This window comes from Schistocerca americana, chromosome 6 (assembly GCF_021461395.2).
Source record: "Schistocerca americana isolate TAMUIC-IGC-003095 chromosome 6, iqSchAmer2.1, whole genome shotgun sequence".
NCBI classification, from domain to species: domain Eukaryota; kingdom Metazoa; phylum Arthropoda; class Insecta; order Orthoptera; family Acrididae; genus Schistocerca; species Schistocerca americana.
The window spans coordinates 322580660-322604783 of record NC_060124.1 but is presented as its reverse complement, the minus strand read 5'-3'; the positions used below and the strand labels follow the sequence as shown (position 1 = coordinate 322604783).

Sequence of the window (24124 nt, the reverse complement as noted above, 5' to 3'; positions counted from 1 at the left end):
TGAAATGATACCAGCAAAAATTGTGATCCTATAGACATTGTAGAGAAGAGAGACACTAACATGTGCCAAATATAACTTACAGATTAAATCATAATTCTTTGTTGTCTGAACTGTTAAAATTCACCCCAAGTTATGTTCTCAGATTATATCCAACAAGATATTTTGTCGCAAACATATGATGTATTTGAAAGTGCCAGTGAGAGAGGTTCCACACTTGTTTTCCTCCCTTTTTTTACTTGACTATCTTAATAATATATCTTCATTTTATAATCAATAGTTAAATGATTTGATAAAAGAACACACACTTTCCCAGGAAACAGGACAACTCTTCAAAACTATTTTACATCAACTACTGAAACTATTCAAACAAAAATTATTTAACAAATTCATAGTTTCTGATTCATTATGGCATACTGTCAAGTCTCTTCCAACAATGCCCCTTGAGTTCGAATTGTGGCATCGATACTAATGACTTCTACTTCTCAGATTATTTACTGCGCCATGTGCAACATTTTGACTAATTGCCACAGTGTAGTAATACTATTGGTATGAACTTATGATTACTGGATCAAATAATTATATGATTGCATGAGTAAAGCATGAGAAACTTTTATGTCAGCTATCAGATGGTTGATGAATTATTATTTTCTTAAGGGACTGCCAGAGGAAGTTAAAAGATAGACCGCTATAATCTACAGAAAAATATGAAACAAAGATAAAAAATACAAAAAGCATATTTCAGACAGTGAGAACACAGAACCACAAATTAAGCCAACTGGGCACTTGACTCACAACCAGGAGAGTAGCACACTGAAGGAGATAACTTACGTATTTTGATAGAACCATCGCTGTCAAAAACACACAACTGAGGATGAAATACAAGGTACAAGGGATGTTAGATTGAGTCTATATTTTTAGATTTCCAGAAGACTTTTGACAAAACTCCTCACAAGAAATTTCTAATCAAATTCTGTGCCTATAGAGTATCATCTCAGTTGTGCAACTGGATTTGCAAGTTCAAGTCATACGCCTCACAGTTCATAGTAATTGACAGAGAGCCATTGAGTAAAACAGAAGTAATATCTGGCATTCCCCAAGGAAACTTTATAGGCCCTCTGCTGTTCCTGATCTACATAAATGATTTAGGAGACAATCTGAACAACCCTCTTAGATTGTTTACAGATGATGCAATCACTTATCATCATCTAAAGTCATCAGAAGATCAAAACCAATTGCAAAATTATTTAGAAAAGATATCTCTATGGTGCAAAAAGTGGAATTTCACTCTAAATAATCAAAAGTGTCAAGTCATCCACATTTCTGCATGGAAACTACAAAATGTAGGTTGCACAAAATATCACACAAATCTAATGGCTACAAATTCAACTAAATACTTAAGGATTACAGTTAGAAATAACTTAAATTGGAATTATGACATAGATAATGTTGTGGGGAAAGTAAACCAGACTGCAATTTATACGCAAAAAAACTTAAAAAATACAACAGGTCTACTACAGTGACTGCTTACACGATGCTTGTCCACCTTCTTTTGGAGTACTGCTATGTGGTGTGGGATCCACACCAGATAGGATTGGCAGAGGACGTCAAAAAAGTTCAGAGAAGGGCAGCTGGTACTGTATTATAATGAAACAGGTGAGAGAGTGCCATGGATATGATAAGTGGCCTGGGGTGGCAATCATTAACACAAAGGCATTTCTAATTGTGGCAGGATCTTCTCATAAAATTTAATTTGACAACTTTCTCCTCAGAGTGTGAAAATATTGTGTTAGTGCTCACCTACATATGGAGAAATGACCATCACAATAAAACATAAGAAATCAAAGCTTGCACAGAAAGGAAATTACTTGAAGGCGATTTGATGAACACTCTGGCAGGCTCCCAATTGTGAACTAACATGTACATTCTGTTCAGAATTTTGTAATGTTATCAATCATACTAGATGACTGACGAGAAAGATCTGCACCAAAAGCATGAGATGTCACTTCTTATGCATACTACAGAAAGCAACAGAAAGGACATTGAACTTTAACAGCCCCTGCCCCCTTCCCCAATCCTAACCCCTCGCAACTCTTAACCTTCCCCACCCCAATACAGACAAACTGTTTTTCTAGTTTCTCCATTCCATGCATCTTTCCACTACTTTTCTATTCAAATCCTGGATTACTGCCTCTCAACCTCTATATCGATGTCCATATTCTCTTATGACATTATCTGTTTATTATTTTGTATATCTATTATTGTGACTATTATTGTTATTATTATTATTATTATTATTATTATTATTATTATTATTTGCTTTTGCAGTGACCTTCCATTTTTTTTTAACTTTACCAACTTCATTAATCTTTAATTACCGCCTGCACCTTATCACCTCTAATGGCTCTCATCTTTAATGTATTGTTTACCAGATGCTCACTATCAGGATGGTCTGCAATTTTAACCTCAGCTGTTAGCCCATTGTTACCCCTAAATAATTTTCTGCAACACATTTTTGCCTTGATTATGTGTGTAAAGCAACTTTACCTTCACATCAGTATCTATATATTTTACTCACTCTTTCTTTCCTCTCAAGGCAGATTAAAAAGAGGTTTGGAGATTTAATGACTACGAAAAGTTTGGAGATCCCATGATGTGTTAGTTCACTGCATTTACTTTAGTGCTTTTATCATGACCTTGCATATTTATTTCGTGGAAAGTAGCTGTTGAAACATCTGTTTTCAGTAGTGTGATTTATTTTTGTTAAACTAGAGCAGGTCTTTAGTGCTACTTTAGTCATCTCAATGTTGTTAGTAGTCCTGACTGCCTCCCCCTCCTGTGTACTCCCCCTCTCCAGACACACAGTATGATCTGGATAGTGTGTCTGCTTGTTGTGTGCAGACAGACTTAACAAATATTGGGCACTCTCTGTAAACAACTGAAAGCTGGGTTGGCCATGGCTGACAGGCTTCAGGTCACAGCTAAAGGCTGCAACAATATTGAGGCACCAGACATAAGACTTGTGATACCTCTGGAGGATCTGGAATCCCCTAGTAACCCTGTTGTCACTGCACTGTCTGATACACAGCCTCTGACTGGTCTGTCTTCACTTAAGAGTGAGGGGTGGACAGTGGTGATTTCACATATCTCTGGGTAGAGGGAGACTGAGAGCTGGATGCACAGGCAGCTTCTTATGCCTAGCAACAGGTACAAGATGCTACCCAGTGTTGGGTCAGGAAGGGATGCCTCTCGCTTTGGGTCAGTGATTGATTTTTCTGCCCGCTTTTGGACAAATGTAGAGTGTGGATGTGCTAGACATTGGGAGCACTAACATTAGGTGTCTTCTCAGGGAAATAGCAGGGGGGATGGGTAAGAATTCCAGTGTGTACTGGTATGCTTCCAGGGAGATCTCACTCAGACGTGAGACATGGAAGCAGCTATCCAACACACTTGGTGCAACTGGTTACAAATTGTGACCATCCTCAGTAATCTTTTGGCAGTTGGCTGCTTTGGTGGAGGCACCTAGCATCACATACAGGGTGCAGACTAAGTTCACTATTTGCAGCATCAATCCCAGAGTCAATCATAGTCCTCTGGTTTGGAGCTGAATGGAATGTCTAAACTAGAGGCTCAGACGATTCTGTGACAACATCAGATGTGAATTTCTCAATCTTCACCACTGAGTGGAGAACTGTAGGGTCTCCCTCAATATGTCAGGTATGCGCTACATGCAGAAGGTGGCTACTGGGGTACTGGACTGCAAGAGATGGGTACTTGCGAATTTTTCAGCTTAGAAGAACATCCCCCTGGGTACAGTGATAAACTGCCTGCTGATATTGAAGACAGATCAGCTGCATTGTTCTCAGAGAATATTTATCGTCACAGATTGTAAACAGAAAAGATTAATGTGATGTTAATAAAGTGCAAGAGCATCCATGATAAGGTCCCAGAATGGATAACAATAGAAACATTAAATTGGTTGCAATGATAAGTGAATAGCAACAAAATTGTAAATATAGATGGGAATATTTACCATAGGGATATATTAGATGCCAATATCAGTCGCATGTTTACTGTAGTAAATAATTCAATACTATCTAATGAAGTTAAGCATCAAATAGATCTTATAATTAAATATCTCCTTGAGACATTTAAGTCTCTTTTTAATCCATTTCATCTGCTTCGATCATTAAGCATCAAAGATAAGAAAAAAGGTGCATCAGACACTTTTCTAGACCACTTGCATCAGGAGTGTAGTTGCAGAGCATTTCACAGACAATTTGCACCTATAGAATGTGAGAGTCATGTGATCAAAACTGGTGCCAGAGACAGGGATTCATGTGACATTATTCTGAATGTCAACAATCTTATGGAAAGGATAGATTGCTACTCACCACAAAGGTGACATAATGAGTTGCAAATATGCACAATGGAAAGACTGTTACGTATTGAGTTTTCAGCCAAAGCCTTCTTCAGAAAGGAAAATACATACACATTCATACAAGCAAGCTCACCTCTCGCACACAACAAGCCCCATCTCCAGAACACAACACAAACCTCTCTTTTTTAGCTTCCACAAATCAACAATGTGCACATCAGAGGTAAGAATCAGTTGAATACTTCATGCTATCAGACTTGAGATTGCAGTTGGTATTAACATGTAAAATAATTGCCTCCCCACTCATTTCGAAACAATCACAATCAAAATAGTGGAAAAATACACATCACAGTGATAGAATGGGTGAGTGACAAATACAGTCAACACCAGCAAATAAGATGCTACACAGTTGGTGACAAATTTCTATAAAAACACTACAGCATGAAGTCTCCCAACCACTGCCAAGTACTACCAGTCAGAAGCAGGGAGTCCACGTCCCACATTACAGTTCTCACTTAGTAACGTGTTTGTGAAAATTGAGTCCAGCTAAACACAGGAAAACATACCGCTTCCCGAGTGGGTAGGAAGAATAGTTTTTGTTTCAATGTTTAAAGTTGGTGTACATGTTTGATACGTAATGCTACTTTAGCCATACCTTTTCAAGATGCATACTGAACGTCATTTTAAAACAATTCACAAAAACATAGAATCAGAAGCGGCTGTTTGTAGTGAGGTGTGGAGGAAGAAACTTTCTAATCTTAACCGTAAATCACAATCATAGCAGTGGTTTTTTGTAAAACCTGTACAAAAAAGTCTTTCATGAAACACAGCATATTTTGTGTCTGGTAAGTACTGATGAGACATGCAAAACCATTTGATGACATCACATTTGTTAAGGAGTGCATTCTGACAGCTAGTGAGTCCTTGTCTTGCACATTTAAAAACAAATTAGAGATAATATCAGCTATCAGAGACATGCTTCTGTCAATGCCTACTATAACAAGAAAAGTGGAATTAATGGTGGAAAATATAAAAGGTCGGCTGATAACAGATTTGCAATCCTGCTTGTGTTTCTCATTGCAGTTAAATGGGTTAGTTAGATGGGAGTTGATTTGTCTCAAGTTATGATTTTTGTAATATTGATATTTTTGTATTTCAGTGTAAAGGTACACTTGCTTACAGTTTTGATCTCAAGGAGAATATTTTTACAAAGCGTTCAAATCTTTCACTTCTGAATATGATTTGCCAATTCAGAAACTTGTGTCTATTACTACTGATGGAGTGCCTTGCATGGCAGGCAAACACAAATGATTTGTTACCTCATGTGCGAATGACAAATCTTTCCCACTTCCATTAAGTGTCATTATATCGTGCATCGGCATGTGCTCTGTGGACACATTTTCAAAATGACATGTTATAATGTGTCACAAAAACTGCAAATTAAATTCACATACAATCACTACTGAGAAGAAAGTTTAGAGTGCTGTTAGAAGAATTGGACAGCCAGTTTGGAGGCTTGCTGTTGCACATCAAAGTTTGATGTCTGAGTACAGATATGTTTCTCAATGGATTTAGGGAACTTCTGCTAGTGATAAAATCTTATGTGTCTAAAAGAGAGGAAGATTACTCAGAACTGTAGGATTTGAGCTGGTGGTTGTATCTAGAATTTTTAACTGACATGACAGTTAAATTAAATGCGTGAAAGAACTTCAAGGAAAAATCCAAACTGTCATAACTCTTACGTCTTGCAGAAAGTGTTTAATGCAAAATTGATCTTTTGATAACACAGTTCCAGAAATTAAATGTGAAATACTTTCCTCAAACACAGACAGAACTGTCAGATCAACAAGCTACAAAGTCAGCCTGACAACACTGAAGACAGACTTTGAAAACCAGTTTTCAGATTTCAAGGCACTGGAACCTGTTCTAGCTTTCACAGCTCAACATTTCCAAACAACGGATGTGAAAAGGAGCACGCTTTTATCTTGTGGTGAGACTGAACTTGAATAAGAAACAATTTGATCTGAAAATAATGTTTCCGTAAGTCAGAATATGAAGAAGATTACTTTTGGAAATTAGTGAGTGTAAAAACCTATCCTAATATTATAAAAGTGGCATGTTATGCTTTATCATTTCTTGGAACAACTTACCTACATGAGACAGCATGAACACTGTGAAATCAAAGTGTAAAAATATATTGATTGATCCTTTCGGACTGCATATGGTTGTCTCTAGCAAATTATTCACCAGATTATAGTAAACTTGTCAATGATATGCCAAGCCAAGTATGCCGCTAAACATTTTCAACATTTATGGTAGCATATATTTTAATTTTGTTCAAAATTGGGTGCCAGGCCTACGACTTTGGATGTAGAGAGAATTACCTTTGATATGTTTTAAGTAATTAAAATGGTTAATTTTGGCTACAGTGTTACTTTGTACTTAAATCTTCATGAATTTTTCAGTCAGTAGATGTCCAAATAAACTAAATAGCATGTAGTAGACCTCATGTCTAAAAAGGTTGAGCACCGTGTATGTAGAGGATGCTACAGCGACTGTAAGCTGTGATAGCATCAGTGACTACGGGTTTGTTAGACCTGTTAACAAAGTTAGATAATATTCTCACTTAGAAAGAATTAAAGGGCACAAACTTCAGAGTATGTGGAAACTCAACATCAAAAATTCAGTATTGAGACTGAAGATGGGGAGCACAAATGGATAAAATTCAAAAGTATTGCTCAATATGCTACAGACAATTATGTTTTGAGTAAGGTTAGTAGCCAAGTCAGAAAGTTGTTATGTAAACAAATAGTGCTCCCTCATAGATTTGTGAGAAGCCACAATCTAACTGACAAACAAAAGCTGAACAAAGTGAATATGAGAGTAAGGAGAGCAATGACAGCAGTATTCAGAGATTTGCAAAGTAAAATTTTGTCTACTTATCTGACTAATAACTCTAAGAAGTTTTGGTCTTACATAAGACCAGCAAGATCTAAATAATCTATTCACTCATTCAGTGACTGCGCTGGCACCAGAATGGAAGATGACAAAGAGAAGGCCCAAATACTGGCAGATAGTGAGATAAATGAAAAACATGGATTCTGCAAATAAGAGATCTTGCGAAACTCAGCTCACTCTGTATGCCCATGAGATCCCCACCATTATGGACACTGGTGTCTAGGGTGACGCCATATCACTCGATTTCAGGGAGGCTTTTGATACAGTACTGCACTGTCCTTTAGTGAAAAAACTACAAGCTTACCAGATTTGTGACTGGATTCAAGATTTCCTTGCAGATTAAACTCAACATGTCACTCTTAACAGAACAAAATCAATAGATGTATAACTAATTGCAGGAGTATCTCAAAGAAATGTGATAGGACCTTTACTGTATATAATACATAATGTGTGCAAAACTTAAGTATGAAAGTAACTTTCACATGATGTATCACTGCCAAGTAACATAACATGATAAAGCCTGGACCATATGTAGAAAGAACTGCTGCAGTATAGTGCAGAAGGTAGCTGAAAGAAATACACAATAAAACAAACAGAAATGACATTTTTATTCAAAGACAATAATTACACTGAGGTCACAATGTTCCCAGGTGCATAGTGTGTTTCCACCTCTCGCCATATGAGTATACGCCTAGCACTGTCAAATACAATCATTTTGGTGGCCCAGGTGTTATTGTGCGAGGACACGCAAAGTTGCATGGGTGCACTGACCTTCAACTCTTTGAAAACAGTACTCTCACTGGTCAACGTTATTGTGACACTATACTCCTTTCCCATAAGCATCTTTTCAGGGGTGCTTTTGGCCTTGACTTCATTTTTGTGGATGATAATGCAAGACCATGTGGGAATGCACAGATGGAGGAGCACTTGGAATGAGACAATATTCAGCAAATGGAGGGACCTGGCCATACTCATGAGTTAAATCCCGTACCATGCAATGCATTAGGAGACGTATTGCAGCATGTCCACATACACCATCAATCATACAGCATTTGTCAACTGTACGGGTGGAGGAATGGAATGCCCTACTACCAGATCTCCTTACCAACTTAATGGCCAGCACGGGAGTGCATAACAGAGTGTGTTCCCGCATCCATGGCGATCACGTTTTGTAATATTCAGCTCACCATCGTGAATCATGGTGACTTCAGTGTAATTATTATTGTTCAATAAAAGTGACATTTTTGTTCACCTGATTGGGTATTTCTTTCAGTTACCTTCTTTACTATACTGTAGCAGTTCTTTCTCTGTGTCGACCAAGTGTGATCGAGCTATGTTGCTTGGCAGTGAAACATCAAGTGAAAGTTACTTTTGCCCTTAAGTTTTGCACACCAGTATTTATATTTAAATGATCTAGTGGATAATGGTGGAAACTCCACAGGCTGTCTGAATATGATGGAGCTGTCTATAAGAAACTGGGAACTTCAGAAGACTTCAACCAACTTCAAGAAGATCTGATGAAGATTTATGAAAGGCGTAGGAACTGGCAATTATCCCTAAATGTAAATAAAAATTGTGCATATACAGAACAAGAAATCCACTACTGTACACTAATACTATTGGTGACAAATTGCTGGAAACAATAATTACCATAAAATATCTAGGAGTAACAATCCACAGCAACTTTCAAACCTTTAGTGGAATACTCATTAAAACAAATAGTAGGGAAAGCAGATCTCAGACAGAGATTCATAGAAAGAACCTTAAGGAAATGTAATTCATTCTTGAAAGCAATCGCTTACAAAACTATTGGTCAACCAATTCTTCAGTACTGCTCATCAGTCTGAGACCCTGACCAGGTTGGATTAGTAGAAGAGATGAACAAGATCCAACAAAGAGTGGCACGTTTCATAATGGAATTGTTTATGCACCTCATGTGTGTATGGTTCGAGGTTTTCGGGCACTAAAGAGCGTGGTCATCAGCGCTCAACGCACCTCATAGTCAGTGTGAGAGCATTACAGAGATGCTAAACAAACTCCAGTGGCAGGCAATACAAGAGAGGTGTTATGCATCACAGAGAGGTTTATTACCGAAATTTTGCGAGTGTACATTTCGGGAAGTGTCTGACAACAAATCACTTTCTCCCAAATATATCTTGTGATACAACCACAATGAGAAAATTTGAGAAACCAGAGGCGATATCGAGGTCTTCTGACACTCATTCTTCACATGTGTTATTTAGAAGTGGAATAGGGAAAGGGGGGAGGGGGGGGAGGCTTCATATAGTGGTACCAGAAGTACCCTCCACCATACGCCGTAAGATAGTTTGTGGAGTACGGATGTAGACATGGATGTTTCTGTAACCTGTATGTCTTAGTCAGAGAAGATTTTCAACATTCCTGTTTTTTGTAAAATATGCTGGATGTGGCTTCATTCATTGCTATTTTATGATATAATATGATGATTCCCTCTTTTCCTGTCATGTCCTATACTCTGGTTTTCCTTTTACCCAGGGTCTGGGATTCTTTACTATTTAGGCCTTGAATAGCATTACTCCTTTCCCTCCACTCTATTTGCTGGGTGATGGAACATTTGGTTCTAAAGCTAGCATTTTTGGTTCATTATGATCATGTGTGTATCTGCAACACTTGTAAGTAGAAGCTGTAAATTAAATTTGGATATAATTAATTATGGGTACTAAAAATGACTTGACAGGTGATATTGTGAACTAATATTGTGTGTTGCTTAATGATGCTTTCTCGTGTAACTCAAATACAATAAAAGACAAAGCCCGTCTTATGTTTTCACAAGTAGTAATTTTATTTACACAGACTCAAACAAAATGTGGAATAGTGTTGTACATCTGCTATCACAAAATATGTCTCACTGATGGCTGGTGTTGTCCGGGTCTTCTATTTATATCATGGATTATATCATAATTTGTTAACAATCTGAAAAATAAATATTTAACCTGTTCAAATCTAACAAATTTTCAAAATTTAAACATGATGTCACATACACAGGCTTCCCTCAGGAGATATGATACAGAGAGGACACAGCATGAAGATGTGAAAACAAAAGTATTTGCAAATAGACAGAACATATAAGAAACAAGAGCATTTCTGCCTAAAGCTAAGATTTCTGAACAAGATGTGATGAACAGAATTAACCAAAGTATCTTCTTAGCTTATTGAATGATGAGGGCATTAACTATGAATATGGCCAGTCAGTCCCTGGATGTAAGGTAATAATCATAACATTAACTATACTGATATTTTCAGCCACGAATTCACCACTGTCTTTTTTCTCTCTCTTTTAAGATGGTAACTGCCAAATTGGCAGGAGTGTGTTGCCAGCCTGAAGGACAGACTGTGAAATGGAAACAAACTGATAAAGCCCAGTTGTTTCATGAACCATTTTTCTGTCTCTGCACAGCAATTATTTTAGGAGTGAACTCGATTTAACATTCTTCTTGTTTCTCTAAATACATCATGTACGTTCCACAGCTTTCCACTGAACATCTTTTTATGTTCTTGGTCATATGTTATTGAATACAAATTATACAGTGATTGAATTTATTTATAGTAAATACATACATTTTACTCAGGAAAGTCTCATAAAAAAGTATCAAAAATAGTTCACAATTAGCGTGTGTCCCATAAATAAAGTCAGTCCTGCTAGAGTTTTGGAAAAGTGATGTTTCTCTCAGTGAGCTTCACAGACAGGTACTACACTGATTTATATTGCTTGCTATTTTGATTCATCTTCGGATGATCTCTCTGAACACAGTACAGGAGGATGAATACATGTTCAAAAAAATAGAATTACCTCACAAAAACGTTTTAGTTTCAGTCACCATGATATCTTCACCTTCACTGTCAGAAGAAACTTTGAAGTCACTTCTATGAACATAGCAAGCATCTCCCCATCTCATTTTCTCATTATGAAAAGGATATCATGAACCGAGATCAGTAACTTTATGAAAAACAATGTTCCACTCTCTCATATTCAACTGCACTCTTCCAGGTTATTCATACACTATAATGGTTATGTAATATTCCCAATCACCTTCAGTGTGCATGGAACATACATAGTATTAGACAATCACAACATATCAGCAGTTAAGGAAGAGTTTATCCCTTATCTCTGTTAGTATATCACAAGTCTGAATGGAGCTCCTGGCCTAAACAATTAGTTAATACATTAGGTGCAGTGAAAGGGTTCGTAGTAACTCATTAGTAGTTTCTTATAATACTGCACTTAGGAAACTGAGTAGACCAACATTATACTGTAGCTAAAGATGCCCAAATGCACAACTAATTCTTCCTCGTTCCATAGACAAGACTCCTACAACAATGCGGCAAGGCATGGCAAATGGGTAATACGTAACGCAAAAATATAAAAAATAGGCTTCAGATGTCAATAATCCCCTAAATACAGTTCAGTTCCTAACTTTCTGAATGGGTCTATTAATGCGGTGCTTGACGACCAATACGTCGACTGGGCGAGCGTGACATCTCACGTATGCGAATGCCATCTTCTGCTGTACCAACTTCCTTTCCACGGGATCTTTTGCCACTATGCCAGAATGGAAGCATTGATGCAAGGTTTTCTATCTGTCCATGCAGCTTTGCAACTGGTGATTCTGCCATTTTTTTCGGTGAACGTGACCTGTGTTCTGATTTCTTTTCACTTTCCTCAGAAATAGAGCCTTTTGATGATGACCTTCTAGATCTTGGAGGTGGCTCTGGTGCTTGAAGTTTGTGATATCTTCCTGACCGAACATCTTTCTTTGGATCTTGAAGTGAGTTTGAATTTGTTGGAATTTGAGAGTCATAATTTAGTGGGGTCTGAGAATCAAAAATGCTGTCACTTTTGTTTGAAACTGTCTCTGCATCAACAATTTTTTCAGCGCTGTCAGTGTTTAGAGATGGATTGTCAGCTGAGGAAATTGTTGCATTCTGAGCATTATCAAGAGCAGCATACGGCATAGCTTGCAGACTTGGCTGATTATGGTCAGAATTATCATGAGAAATGCTGTTTTCTGCTTTCAAGTCCTCGTCATCATCTGAATCAACTCTTAATGATGGCTTTTCAACTATAGAAATTATGGCTTGCTGGGTATTATCAGGAACTCCTTGTGACACACCTGGTAGACTAAGCTGCTTATTGTTAAGCATATCACTGAAGATACTGTTTTCTGTCTTCCTGCCTTCAATATCACTTGCATCTTGAAAATCATCACCTATGATCTCTTGATCCTCTTCTGCGCCTACAACGTTACTTGGACAGTTCATTTCAGCCTTTGCACTTGATGAAATCTGTTCACAAGTATAGCTACCATCTTTTGTTTGAGAAAAAACATTACTTTCTTCTAAAGCCTGTCCATCATTACAAGCAGTTTTATCTGCATCTCCAGGACTCCGATTTGACTCAGAAATACAGTCATGGCATTTCTCTTCCCTCCGCAAGGCATTATTTATTTCCTCTAACTGTTTTAATGGCTCTGTTGAGTTCATAACTAACACTTTATCACTTGCATTACCTCCTTTAAGGGCTTCAGACATAGCGGGTGCAAAACTTTCTGCACACAAGTGAGGATTTACATCCACTGGAAGCAAAGTAGTTTCAGTTTTCACATTTTCTTGAGGAATGGTTATCAAACTTTGCATGTCTTTGCTTTCATCAACATTTGAAGTTCCTACAGAATCAACCAGTGGACCATCAACATTATTTTCTGTACTAGTTTTACATTGCTCAGAGATGTTTGGAAGCATGTTGGAAGATGATGATGACATGAATGTAGCTGCAGAACCATTATCAATTATTTCTTGACCCAAACAAATATTTACCTTTTCTGGCTCATTCACCATTTCAGAATAAGAATCAATAAACTCTTCTTTTGTATCTTTAAACTGGCACTCATTTAGCACATTTGGGGGAGGTACAGAAACAGAATCATAAAAATCATCATCAGATTCTATTGCTGAATTAATATCAGACTGATCTGGATGGAAGGATTCACTCACTTTGATATCTGACATTTCCTTAGTTCCAGCCAATTCTAAAATGGAAGATGACTCAGTTCTGTGTATAGACTCCATTATTTCTCCTTCAGCTAAGTGAAAAGAATCTTCTGGTTTTTCAGTTTGTTTTACCGCTTCTGAAACTTTAATCTCTGACAGTTTGCTCATGGAAACTTTCTGCTCAAGTTCAGCATTTAAAGCTTGTAGGAGGGCGACTAACTCAGGTCGTAGGAGGTCAGCTGACATTGGCAGGGAATTGGAACGGGAACGAGAATGGGAAGGAGAAAGAGAACTCATGTCTAGGTCGTTGTTTTCTCCGAGGCTACATTCTTCACTGGCCTTTAAACAGAAATAACAAAATCTAAATGTGGATTCTCGACTGCTAAAATAAACAACAGTGAAATCATATGTAAATAAAACATAAATTTGATACAGTTTCCAGAGATTAAATATGATAAGAGGCTTGAAAATTAATTACAAAATAAACAATACACTACATCTAAAAAAATAAAGAATAAAAATAAGAAAATAAGCAAGCACACTATTAAGAAGAGGTCTTCAATAACAATGAGCATGTATCCTTTGCTTCACCAAGTCAATGTTTGTGGCAAAAATGTTTCCACTGTACTTCACTTTGAGTGTTTCAAACGAGGTGGAAAAATCAGACACTTAGTTAGTTTGTTTTCTTCCCCTCCCCCCCCCCCCCCCACTATGAGCTGCACAAAAATACACCTATCCAGTTAAAAAGCTATATCTAAGTAAACAAAAACAAAAATAGGAAACCATTATCTGTAGCTGAGAGATGCTAGGCACGTAAACATACATTAACACACAGTTTCACTAGATTCACCCCCCCTCCCAACCACCCTACACACACACACACACACACGGTTATACAAATGCAGGCAATATATCCTATTGTGTGGTAGCATTGTAGAGGAACAGGGGAGGGAATAGCACAATTATAGCAATACGGAGATGTAAAATGGATGGGACAATAATGGAGAGAGAGAGAGTGTGTGTGTGTGTGTGTGTGTGTGTGTGTGTGTGTGTGTGTGTGTGTGTGTGTGTGTGTGTGTGCGTGCTGGGGGGTGGGGGGGATGCAAGGAAAGGAAAGAAGATTAATGTCATTTACTATATGGGACTTGCGGAAATTGAGCAAACGTCTGAGAAACAGTTTGTTGTTACACACATATAGAAATCTTCACAGAATTGTAGCACAGTTGCCATACAATGTGGCTGCATTCACTAATGACCCTACATTCAGGTGGGTTTGCGTGCTTGTGTGTGTGTGTGTGTGTGTGTGTGTGTGTGTGTGTGAGATGAGAGAGAGAGAGAGAGAGAGAGAGAGAGAGAGAGAGAGAGAGAGAATAGCAAAAACAATGGCAGATCAGAAGCTGTAATTCTCTATACTACTACATGTTTGTAAGTGCCACACACCAATCAGCTATAAATGTGTGGTTACTATCATTATTTTTTTCATGGTTCCCATTTTACAACTTTCACTATCGTAATATCTAAATAAAATTATTTTTGAGAGAATGAAATTAAGCACCACACTCCTAATGTGCTACATCAGGCAGCCAATATTATATTAGACAAAGTTAAAAATATAGGTAATATACTATAAACAATTATTCCTTTTTATTTCAAGAAAAGTTCATAGTAGTCTATATCGAAATTGGCATCAGATGACCCAGATAAGAACAGAGTCACCTTCACTTGAAAATGAACTTCATGAAAAAAACTGGATGATGATGACACAAAAAACATGAAAGAGTGCAGAACATTTTCATGGTAGAAGCACTGGTTCACAAAAAAATTACTATCACTTTGCATCATGTAAGACTGTTGACATGGTAAGCATAATTTCAAATGCATATTATGAGTTGAAAGTGTAAAAAAAGAAGTACACTTAACAGCACAAAAATTGACCAGTATGAATCAGGGCTAGAGTTCAGGTTCTGTACAGCACTGATACAAATAAAACACATTAAGCCTGTTTCAAACACTAGAAAGTTCAGGATGGAATAACAGCAATATTAAGCAGAGGATAAATTGCTATTTACCGTATAGAGGAGATATCCAGTCAGTCATAGTCATGCACAATGAAAGACTGCTCTCTGTAATCCAAAGTCTCCTCTACATGGTGAGTAGCTATCTACCCTTTTCATAATATTTTTATTTATTTTTATTTACATGTCAAGTTTCGTAGATCCAAATTGAGGAGCAACTCTCCAAGGTCATGGAATGTGTCAGTACATGAAATTACAATATAAAAGTAATAACAGACAAAAATAAATGTTTATGAAACCGAAAAAGTCAGTCCATAAGTGTAAGTAAACACAATCAACAATACAATAAGAATCAGCTTAATTTTTCAAGGAACTCCTCGACAGAATAGGAGGAGTGACGCATGAGGAAACTCTTCAGTTTCGATTTGAGAGCACGTAGATTACTGCTAAGATTTTTGAATTGGAGTGGTAGCTTACTGAAAATGGATGCAGCAGTATACTGCACACCTTTTTGCACAAGAGTTAGGGAAGTCCAATCCAAATGCAGGTTTGATTTGTGCCGAGTATTAACCAAGGGAAAGCTGATTATTCTTAGGAATAAGCTAATATTATTAACAAGAAATGACAGTAAGGAATATATATATTGAGAGGCCAATGTCAAAATACCCAGACTTGTGAACAGGGATTGACAAGAGGTTCGTGAACTTACACCACATATTGGCCAAAGCACCCTTTCTGAGCCAAAAATATCATTTTAGAATGGGAAGAGTTACCCCAAAATGTAATACCATATGACATAAGTGAATGAAAATAAGCAAAGTAGACTAATTTTCATGTCAAACGATCACTCACTTCTGATACCGTTCAAATAGTAAAAATGGCAGTATTAAGTCTTTGACCAAGATGCTGAATGTGGGCTTTCCACAACAGCTTACTATCTATCTGAACAACTAGAAATTTGAACTGTTCAGTTTCACTAATCATATGTCCATTCTGTGAAATTAAAATGTCAGGTTTTGTTGAACTGTGCGTTAGAAACTGTAAAAACTGAGTCTTACTGTGATTAAGCATTAGTTTATTTTCTACAAGCCATGAACTTAGGTCATGTACTGCACTATTTGAAACAGAGCCAATGTTGCACACAACATCCTTTACCACCAAGCTAGTGTCATCAGCAAAACAGAAATATTTAGAGTTACCCGTAATACTAGAGGGCACACCATTTATATAAATAAGGAACAGGAGTAGCCCCAACACTGATCACTGGGGCATCCCCCACTTGACAGTACCCCACTCAGACCCCACATCACAGCCGTTATCAACATTATGAATAATGACCTTTTGCTGCCTCTTGCTAAAGTAAGAGGTGAACCAGTTGTGAAATACTCCCTGTATTCCGTAACGGTCCAACTTCTGGAGCAATATTTTGTGATCAACACAACCAAAAAAATATGCCAAGCATTTGAAACCTTTTGTTTAGCCCATCCAGTACCTCACAGAGAAGAGAGAATATAGAATTTTCAATTGTTAAATGACTTCTAAAGCCAAACTGTACATTTGATAGCAAATCGTGTGACATAAAATGATCAATTATCCTTACATACACAGCCTTTTCAATAACTTTTGCAAACACTGAAGGCATAGAAATAGGTCTAAAATTATCTACATTATCCCTTTCTCCCTTTTTATAATGCGGCTTTGCTATTGAGTACTTAATCACTCAGGAAATTGACCATTCCTAAAGGAAAAATTACAAATATGACTAAATACAGGGCTAACATGTGCAGCATAGCACTTTAATATTCTGCTAGACACTCCATCATAACCATGGTAGTCCTTAGTCTTCAGTGAATTAATTATTGACTCAATGTCCCTCTTGTCTGTATCATAGAGGAGTATTTCAGACATCAATCTCGGAAAGGAGTTTGCCAAGGAAGTTATATGATTTCCTGTAGAAACTAAATTTTTATTTAATTCACCAGCAATGCTCAGAAAATGATTGTTAAATACTGTACATATATCTGATTTATCAGTAACAGAAATATTTTTACTGTGAACTGACTTTATATCGTCGACCTTGTACTGCTAACCAGACATTCCTTCACAACTGACCATATGGTTTTAATTTTATCCTGTGAATTAGCTATTCTATTTGCATACCACATACTCTTTGCCTTCCTAATAACATTTTAAGCACCTTACAATACTGTTTGTAATGAACTGCTGTAGCTCGATTGTGACTGCTTCTAACATTTTGATATAATTCCCACTTTGTTCTACAAGATATCCTTATCCCACTAGCCAGCCACCCGGGCTGCCTATTAGTGCTAGTACCCCGTTTAGAATGCTGTAATAGAAAGCAACTCTCAAAGAGCATGAGAAATATGTTAAGGAAAGCATTGTATTTATCATCTATGTTATCGGCACTATAAACATCCTGCCACTCTTGTTCCTTGACAAGGTTTAAAAAAACTCTCTACTGCTGTTGGATTAATTTTCCTACATAGTTTGTAATTAAATATGACACTGGTTTGAGTACAAAAGCCTTTTAGTCTTAAAATTTGTGCATCATGGTCTGAAAGGCCATTCATCCTTTTGCTAACAGAATGCCCATCTAGTAATGAAGAATGAATAAAAATATTGTTTATGGCTGTGCTACTGTTGCCCGGTACACTAGTTGGGAAAAACCAGTCTACATCAGATCATATGAATTTAGGAGATATACCAACATCATTTTTCTTGCACCATCATATACAAAATTAATATTGAAGTCACCACATATAACTAATTTATGGTACTTCCTACAAAGTGAATCAAGAACCCTCTCTAGCTTGAGCAGAAATTCTCTGAAGTTGGAGTTAGGGGACCTATAAACAGCAAAAATTAGATTTTTAGTTTCACTAAATTCAATTGCCCCTGCACAACATTCAAATATCTGTTCAGTGTAGTGTCGTGATACATCTATGGACTCGGACTCAAATGGAATACTGTTTTTTTACATACATAGTCACTCCCCCACCCTGCAAGGATCTCCTTCAGAAACACCCAACTAATCTGTACCCTGGTAAAGGAAGCCTCTGAATTGTCAAATTATTTAAGTGGTGCTCTGATGTACCAATAATTTCAGAGTCAACTCTATAAGCAGTTCAATAACTTTATCTCTAATACCTCTTATATTTTGATGAAATACGCTAATTCCTTCTGTACTTGGAAACATTACATCCTCGGAAGGTGAGCCTTTAGTTAGAGGGACTTCCTTTAAGCAGGTATATCTATCAGCTGACTTCAATCTAAAAAAGGTGCAGCTCTCACACCAACTACTACAGGAATTTTTCCTTTAGAATTTGAAAGAGAGTATTCTAGTCAACATTGTCAAAAGCTTTCTCTAAGTCTACAAATGTTATAAACGTAGGTTTATCTTTCATTAACACATCTTCTATGAGAAGTTGTAGGGTCCGTATTGACTTGCGTGATCCTACATTTCTCCAGAATTCAAACTGATCATCCCCGAGGTTTCCTTCTATCAGTTTTTCCAAAAAAGGATTCATGCTAATATTTTGCAACTGTGACTTATTAAATTGATAGTTCAATAATTTTCACATCTGTCAGCACCTGCTTACTTAGGAATTGGAATTACTATATTGTTCTTGAAGTCTGCGGGTATTTCACCTGTCTCGTGCATCTTGCTCAGCAGGTGGAAGAGTTTTGTTATGGCTGACTCTCCCAAGGCTATCAGTAGCTCTAACGGAATGTTGTCTACTCCCAGTGCCTTGTTTTGACTTAAGTCTTTCAGTGCTTTGTCGTATTATTCACACAGTATCATATCCTCCTCCTCATTCCCCTCTACATTCTCTTCCATTTCCACAATATTGCCCTCAATACATCTCCCTTGTATAGACCCTCTATATACTGCTCCCATCTTTCTGCTTTCCCTTCATTACTTAGGACTGGTTTACCATCTGAGCGCTTGATATTAATATAGCTGCTTCTTTTAATAGCTTAGCCATTTTGCACTCTGTTGATATTATTTTTTAGACATTTGTATTCCTTTTGCCTGCATTTTTATATTTTCTCCTTTCATTGATTAAATTCAATATCTCTTGTGTTACCCAAGCACTTCTACTAGTCCTCATCTTTTTACCTAGATGGTTATCTGTTGCCTTCACTATTTAATCTCTCAAACCTCCCATTATCCTTCAACTGTATTCCTTTCACCTGTTCTCGTCAGTCATTCCCTAATGCTGCCTCTGAAACTCTCTACAACCTCTGGTTCTTTCAGTTTATCCAGGTCCCATCTCCTTAAATTCCTACCTTTCTTCCTTGTCCCTCTAAAATAGAGAGAATAATAATAATAATAATAATAATAATAACAATAACAATAATAATAGTAAAGAATAGGCCTCCGGTATGTTCTGCCAGTCGTAAAAGGCGATGAAAAGAACAAACCACTAATAGGGCTAACCCCCATTTTAGTGTGATTAGTTGGTTCAGGACAGAACTAAAGAAGCCTCGGACAAGCGCCGTCATGGTCGGGGACGACGCTTGAACCCTATGCCCGCCCACAATGGTAACGACACTGCTAGCCAACTGGAAAATGATTCAAATCCAAATAGAGGTGTTTTGCAGGATATGATTCCTGCAACCACCCTAGAAGGAAAACAAAGACAGAGGATGAGATGGTCAGATGAAGTTAATCGACACCTCATGTTCTGTTATTACCAAGCAACTAACCTAGGAACCAACACAACTGGATACAGATCACAAGTATACACAACATTTATTACCAGATACCCAGAATTAAAATTTTTAACAGAACAACGACTAGCTGATCAGATCCGTGTCATAATCAAAAATAACAGGATACCCCAGTCAGAATTAGAAAACATCAAACAACAAGTACAACAAATACTGGAACAAAATAATGTGCAATCAGAAGAAGAAGAAAATACAGTAATGGACTCAAACATCCCAGAGCAAACAAACAAAGAACAACACACATCAATTAAACAGTCAGAGGAAAACAAAATCTTAAGACAGCCACCAGAACAAGCACAAATAGAACACGAAGTGACACACATGTTAGATATAGAAGAAAAATTTCATCTGACATATATAGAATACAAATACAGACACTAGACCATTCTTGCATAGACCTCCAAATAACCCACAAGTCGAAACAACAATAAAAACTACCAACACAATCATACACAACAAAATACATGAAAACACAACTATGGAAGAGTTACAACTACTGGTTTATATAGGAGCACTCACTACACTAAATATACACACTAGGCAGAGATCAGAACCAACCAACACACAGAAGAAACCCACAAAACCAGCATGGCAACACAGGCTACAGATCAGAATAGAAAAACTGAGAAAAGACATCGGACAGCTAACACAATTTATAAGAAATGAAATATCTGACAAAAAACGAAAAAGGTTAGGCAAAATATCACAACAAGAAGCGATAGAGCAATTACATGAAAAGAAGCAGAAATTACAAGCATTGGCCAAACGACTCAGAAGATACAAAAAAAAGTGAAAATAGAAGAAAACAAAACCAAACATTCAACACAAACCAAAAGAAACTTTATCAGACAATAGATAACACACACATTAAGATAGACAATCCACCAAACATAACAGACATGGAACACTTCTGGAGCAACATATGGTCAAACCCGGTTCAACATAACAGGCATGCACGGTGGATACAAGCAGAAACAGATACGTACAAGATGATACCACAAATGCCTGAAGTGATAATTTTGCAACATGAAGTCACCCAAGCAATTAATTCTACTCACAATTGGAAAGCCCCCGGAAAAGATAAAATAGCAAATTTCTGGCTAAAGAAATTCACCTCAACACATTCACATCTAACTAAATTATTTAACAGTTACATTGCAGACCCATACACATTCCCTGATACACTTACACATGGAATAACTTATCTGAAACCTAAAGATCAAGCAGACACAGCAAACCCAGCTAAATATCGCCCCATAACATGCCTACCAACAATATACAAAATATTAACTTCAGTCATTACACAGAAATTAATGACACATACAACACAGAACAAAATTATAAATGAAGAACAAAAAGGCTGTTGCAAAGGAGCACAAGGATGTAAAGAGCAACTGATAATAGATGCAGAGGTGACACATCAAGCTAAAACTAAACAAAGGTCGCTACACTATGCATACATTGATTACCAAAAAGCTTTTGATAGTGTACCCCACTCATGGTTACTACAAATAATGGAAATATGCAAGGTAGATCCTAAATTGATACAGTTCCTAAACATAGTAATGAAAAATTGGAAAACCACACTTAATATCCAAACAAATTCAAATAATATCACATCACAGCCAATACAGATTAAGCGTGGAATATACCAAGGAGACTCATTAAGTCCTATCTGGTTCTGCCTTGCTCTGAACCCACTATCCAACATGCTAAATAATACAAATTATGGATACAATATTACTGGGACATACCCACACAAAATCACACATCTGCTATACATGGATGATCTAAAACTACTGGCAGCAACAAATCAACAACTCAACCAATTACTAAAGATAACAGAAGTATTCAGCAATGATATAAATATGGCTTTTGGAACAGACAAATGTAAGAAAAATAGCATAGTCAAGGGAAAACACACTAAACAAGAAGATTACATATTGGATAACCACAGCGACTGCATAGAAGCGATGGAAAAAACAGATGCCTATAAATATCTAGAATACAGACAAAAAATAGGAATAGATAATACAAATATTAAAGGAGAACTAAAAGAAAAATATAGACAAAGACTAACAAAAATACTGAAAACAAAATTGACAGCAAGAAATAAGACAAAAGCTATAAATACTTATGCTATACCAATATTGACCTACTCATTTGGAGTAGTGAAATGGAGTAACACAGACCTAGAAGCACTCAATACACTTACATGATCACAATGCCACAAATATAGAATACATCACATACATTCAGCAACTGAAAGATTCACATTAAGCAGAAAGGAAGGAGGAAGGGGATTTATCGACATAAAAAACCTACATTATGGACAGGTAGACAATTTAAGAAAATTCTTTCTAGAACGAGCAGAAACTAGCAAAATACACAAAGCAATCACTTATATAAATACATCGGCTACACCACTGCAATTTCATAACCACTTCTACAACCCTTTAGATCACATAACATCAACAGATACGAAGAAAGTAAATTGGAAAAAGAAAACACTACATGGCAAGCACCCGTATCATCTAACACAGCCACACATCGATCAAGACGCATCCAACACATGGCTAAGAAAAGGCAATATATACAGTGAGACGGAAGGATTCATGATTGCAATACAGGATCAAACAATAAACACCAGATATTACAGCAAGCATATTATTAAAGACCCCAATACCACAACAGATAAATGCAGACTTTGCAAACAACAAATAGAAACACTAGATCACATCACAAGTGGATGTACAATACTAGCAAATACAGAATACCCCAGAAGACATGACAATGTAGCAAAAATAATAAATCAACAGCTTGCCTTACAACATAAACTTATAAAACAACATGTTCCCACATACAAGTATGTACCACAAAATGTACTAGAGAACGATGAATACAAATTATACTGGAACAGAACCATTATAACAGATAAAACACCACCACATAACCTGACATCATACTCACCAATAAAAAGAAGAAATTAACACAACTAATCGAAATATCCATACCCAATACAACAAATATACAAAAGAAAACAGGAGAAAAAATTGAAAAATACATCCAACTGGCTGAGGAAGTCAAGGACATGTGGCATCAGGATAAAGTTGACATTTTACCAATTATACTATCAACTACAGGAGTCATACCACACAATATCCACCAGTACATCAATACAATACAGCTACATCCAAACTTATATATACAACTACAGAATTCTGTAATTATTGACACTTGTTCAATTACCCGAAAGTTCCTAAATGCAATGTAACATATACCGTACAGTTAAAAGGAAGTCACGCTTGATCAAGGTCCGCGACACCTTCCATTTTTAACCAGACATAGCGTCTGAGACAAGAAAGAAATAACAATAATAATAATAAAAACAAACAATCATCATAAAGGAATTCAAGTTCAAACGCTCTCTTAAATGGGAGTAATCGAAAATAGTAACACTAAGAAGAAAAGGTAGAAGGTGAAAACAAAAAGTAAGTCTCTGAACAGATTCCGAAGTATCATCAATGACACAGATTTGGCTTTCATCGATAAAGCAGGATCAAATACGAAAAAAATTACAGAACCAATTGAAAGACCTATTCGCATAATTTTTCTATGGTAGATAAGGTTATAAAAATGTGAAAAACATAGAACTGTGAAATTTCTTATACCCACACTTTTTATTCCTTATCAGTGGACTTGATTTTCAGTTAGGATTTTTCAAAATGCGCAGTGTGATTGGTTACAGAGTATTGCCACTTTCTTTTCCCTGGGGTTCTATAAAAATTGATGGTGGTGGTGGTTAGTGTTTAACGTCCCGTCGACAACGAGGTCATTAGAGACGGAGCGCAAGCTCGGGTTAGGGAAGGATTGGGAAGGAAATCGGCCGTGCCCTTTCAAAGGAACCATCCCGGCATTTGCCTGAAACGATTTAGGGAAATCACGGAAAACCTAAATCAGGATGGCTGGAGACGGGATTGAACCATCGTCCTCC

At 36.9% G+C, this 24124-nt stretch overlaps 1 protein-coding gene across 6 annotated transcripts in view; it reads right to left on the bottom strand.

Moving 5' to 3' along the window:
• Nucleotides 1-24124, bottom strand: part of LOC124619921 (uncharacterized protein T19C3.4) — a 284127-nt gene that overhangs the window by 8575 nt on the left and 251428 nt on the right. For 4 of the 6 annotated variants that reach the window (XM_047146561.1, XM_047146562.1, XM_047146559.1 and 1 more), the window contains one exon: nucleotides 13364-13699. The exons of 1 other annotated variant lie outside the window; for it this stretch is intronic. In XM_047146561.1, coding sequence (XP_047002517.1) covers nucleotides 13364-13699 — 336 coding nt within the window. Of the gene's footprint in view, nucleotides 1-10130; nucleotides 10286-13363; nucleotides 13700-24124 lie in introns of those variants that run through there. One more of the 6 variants, XM_047146564.1, reaches the window with a different exon arrangement.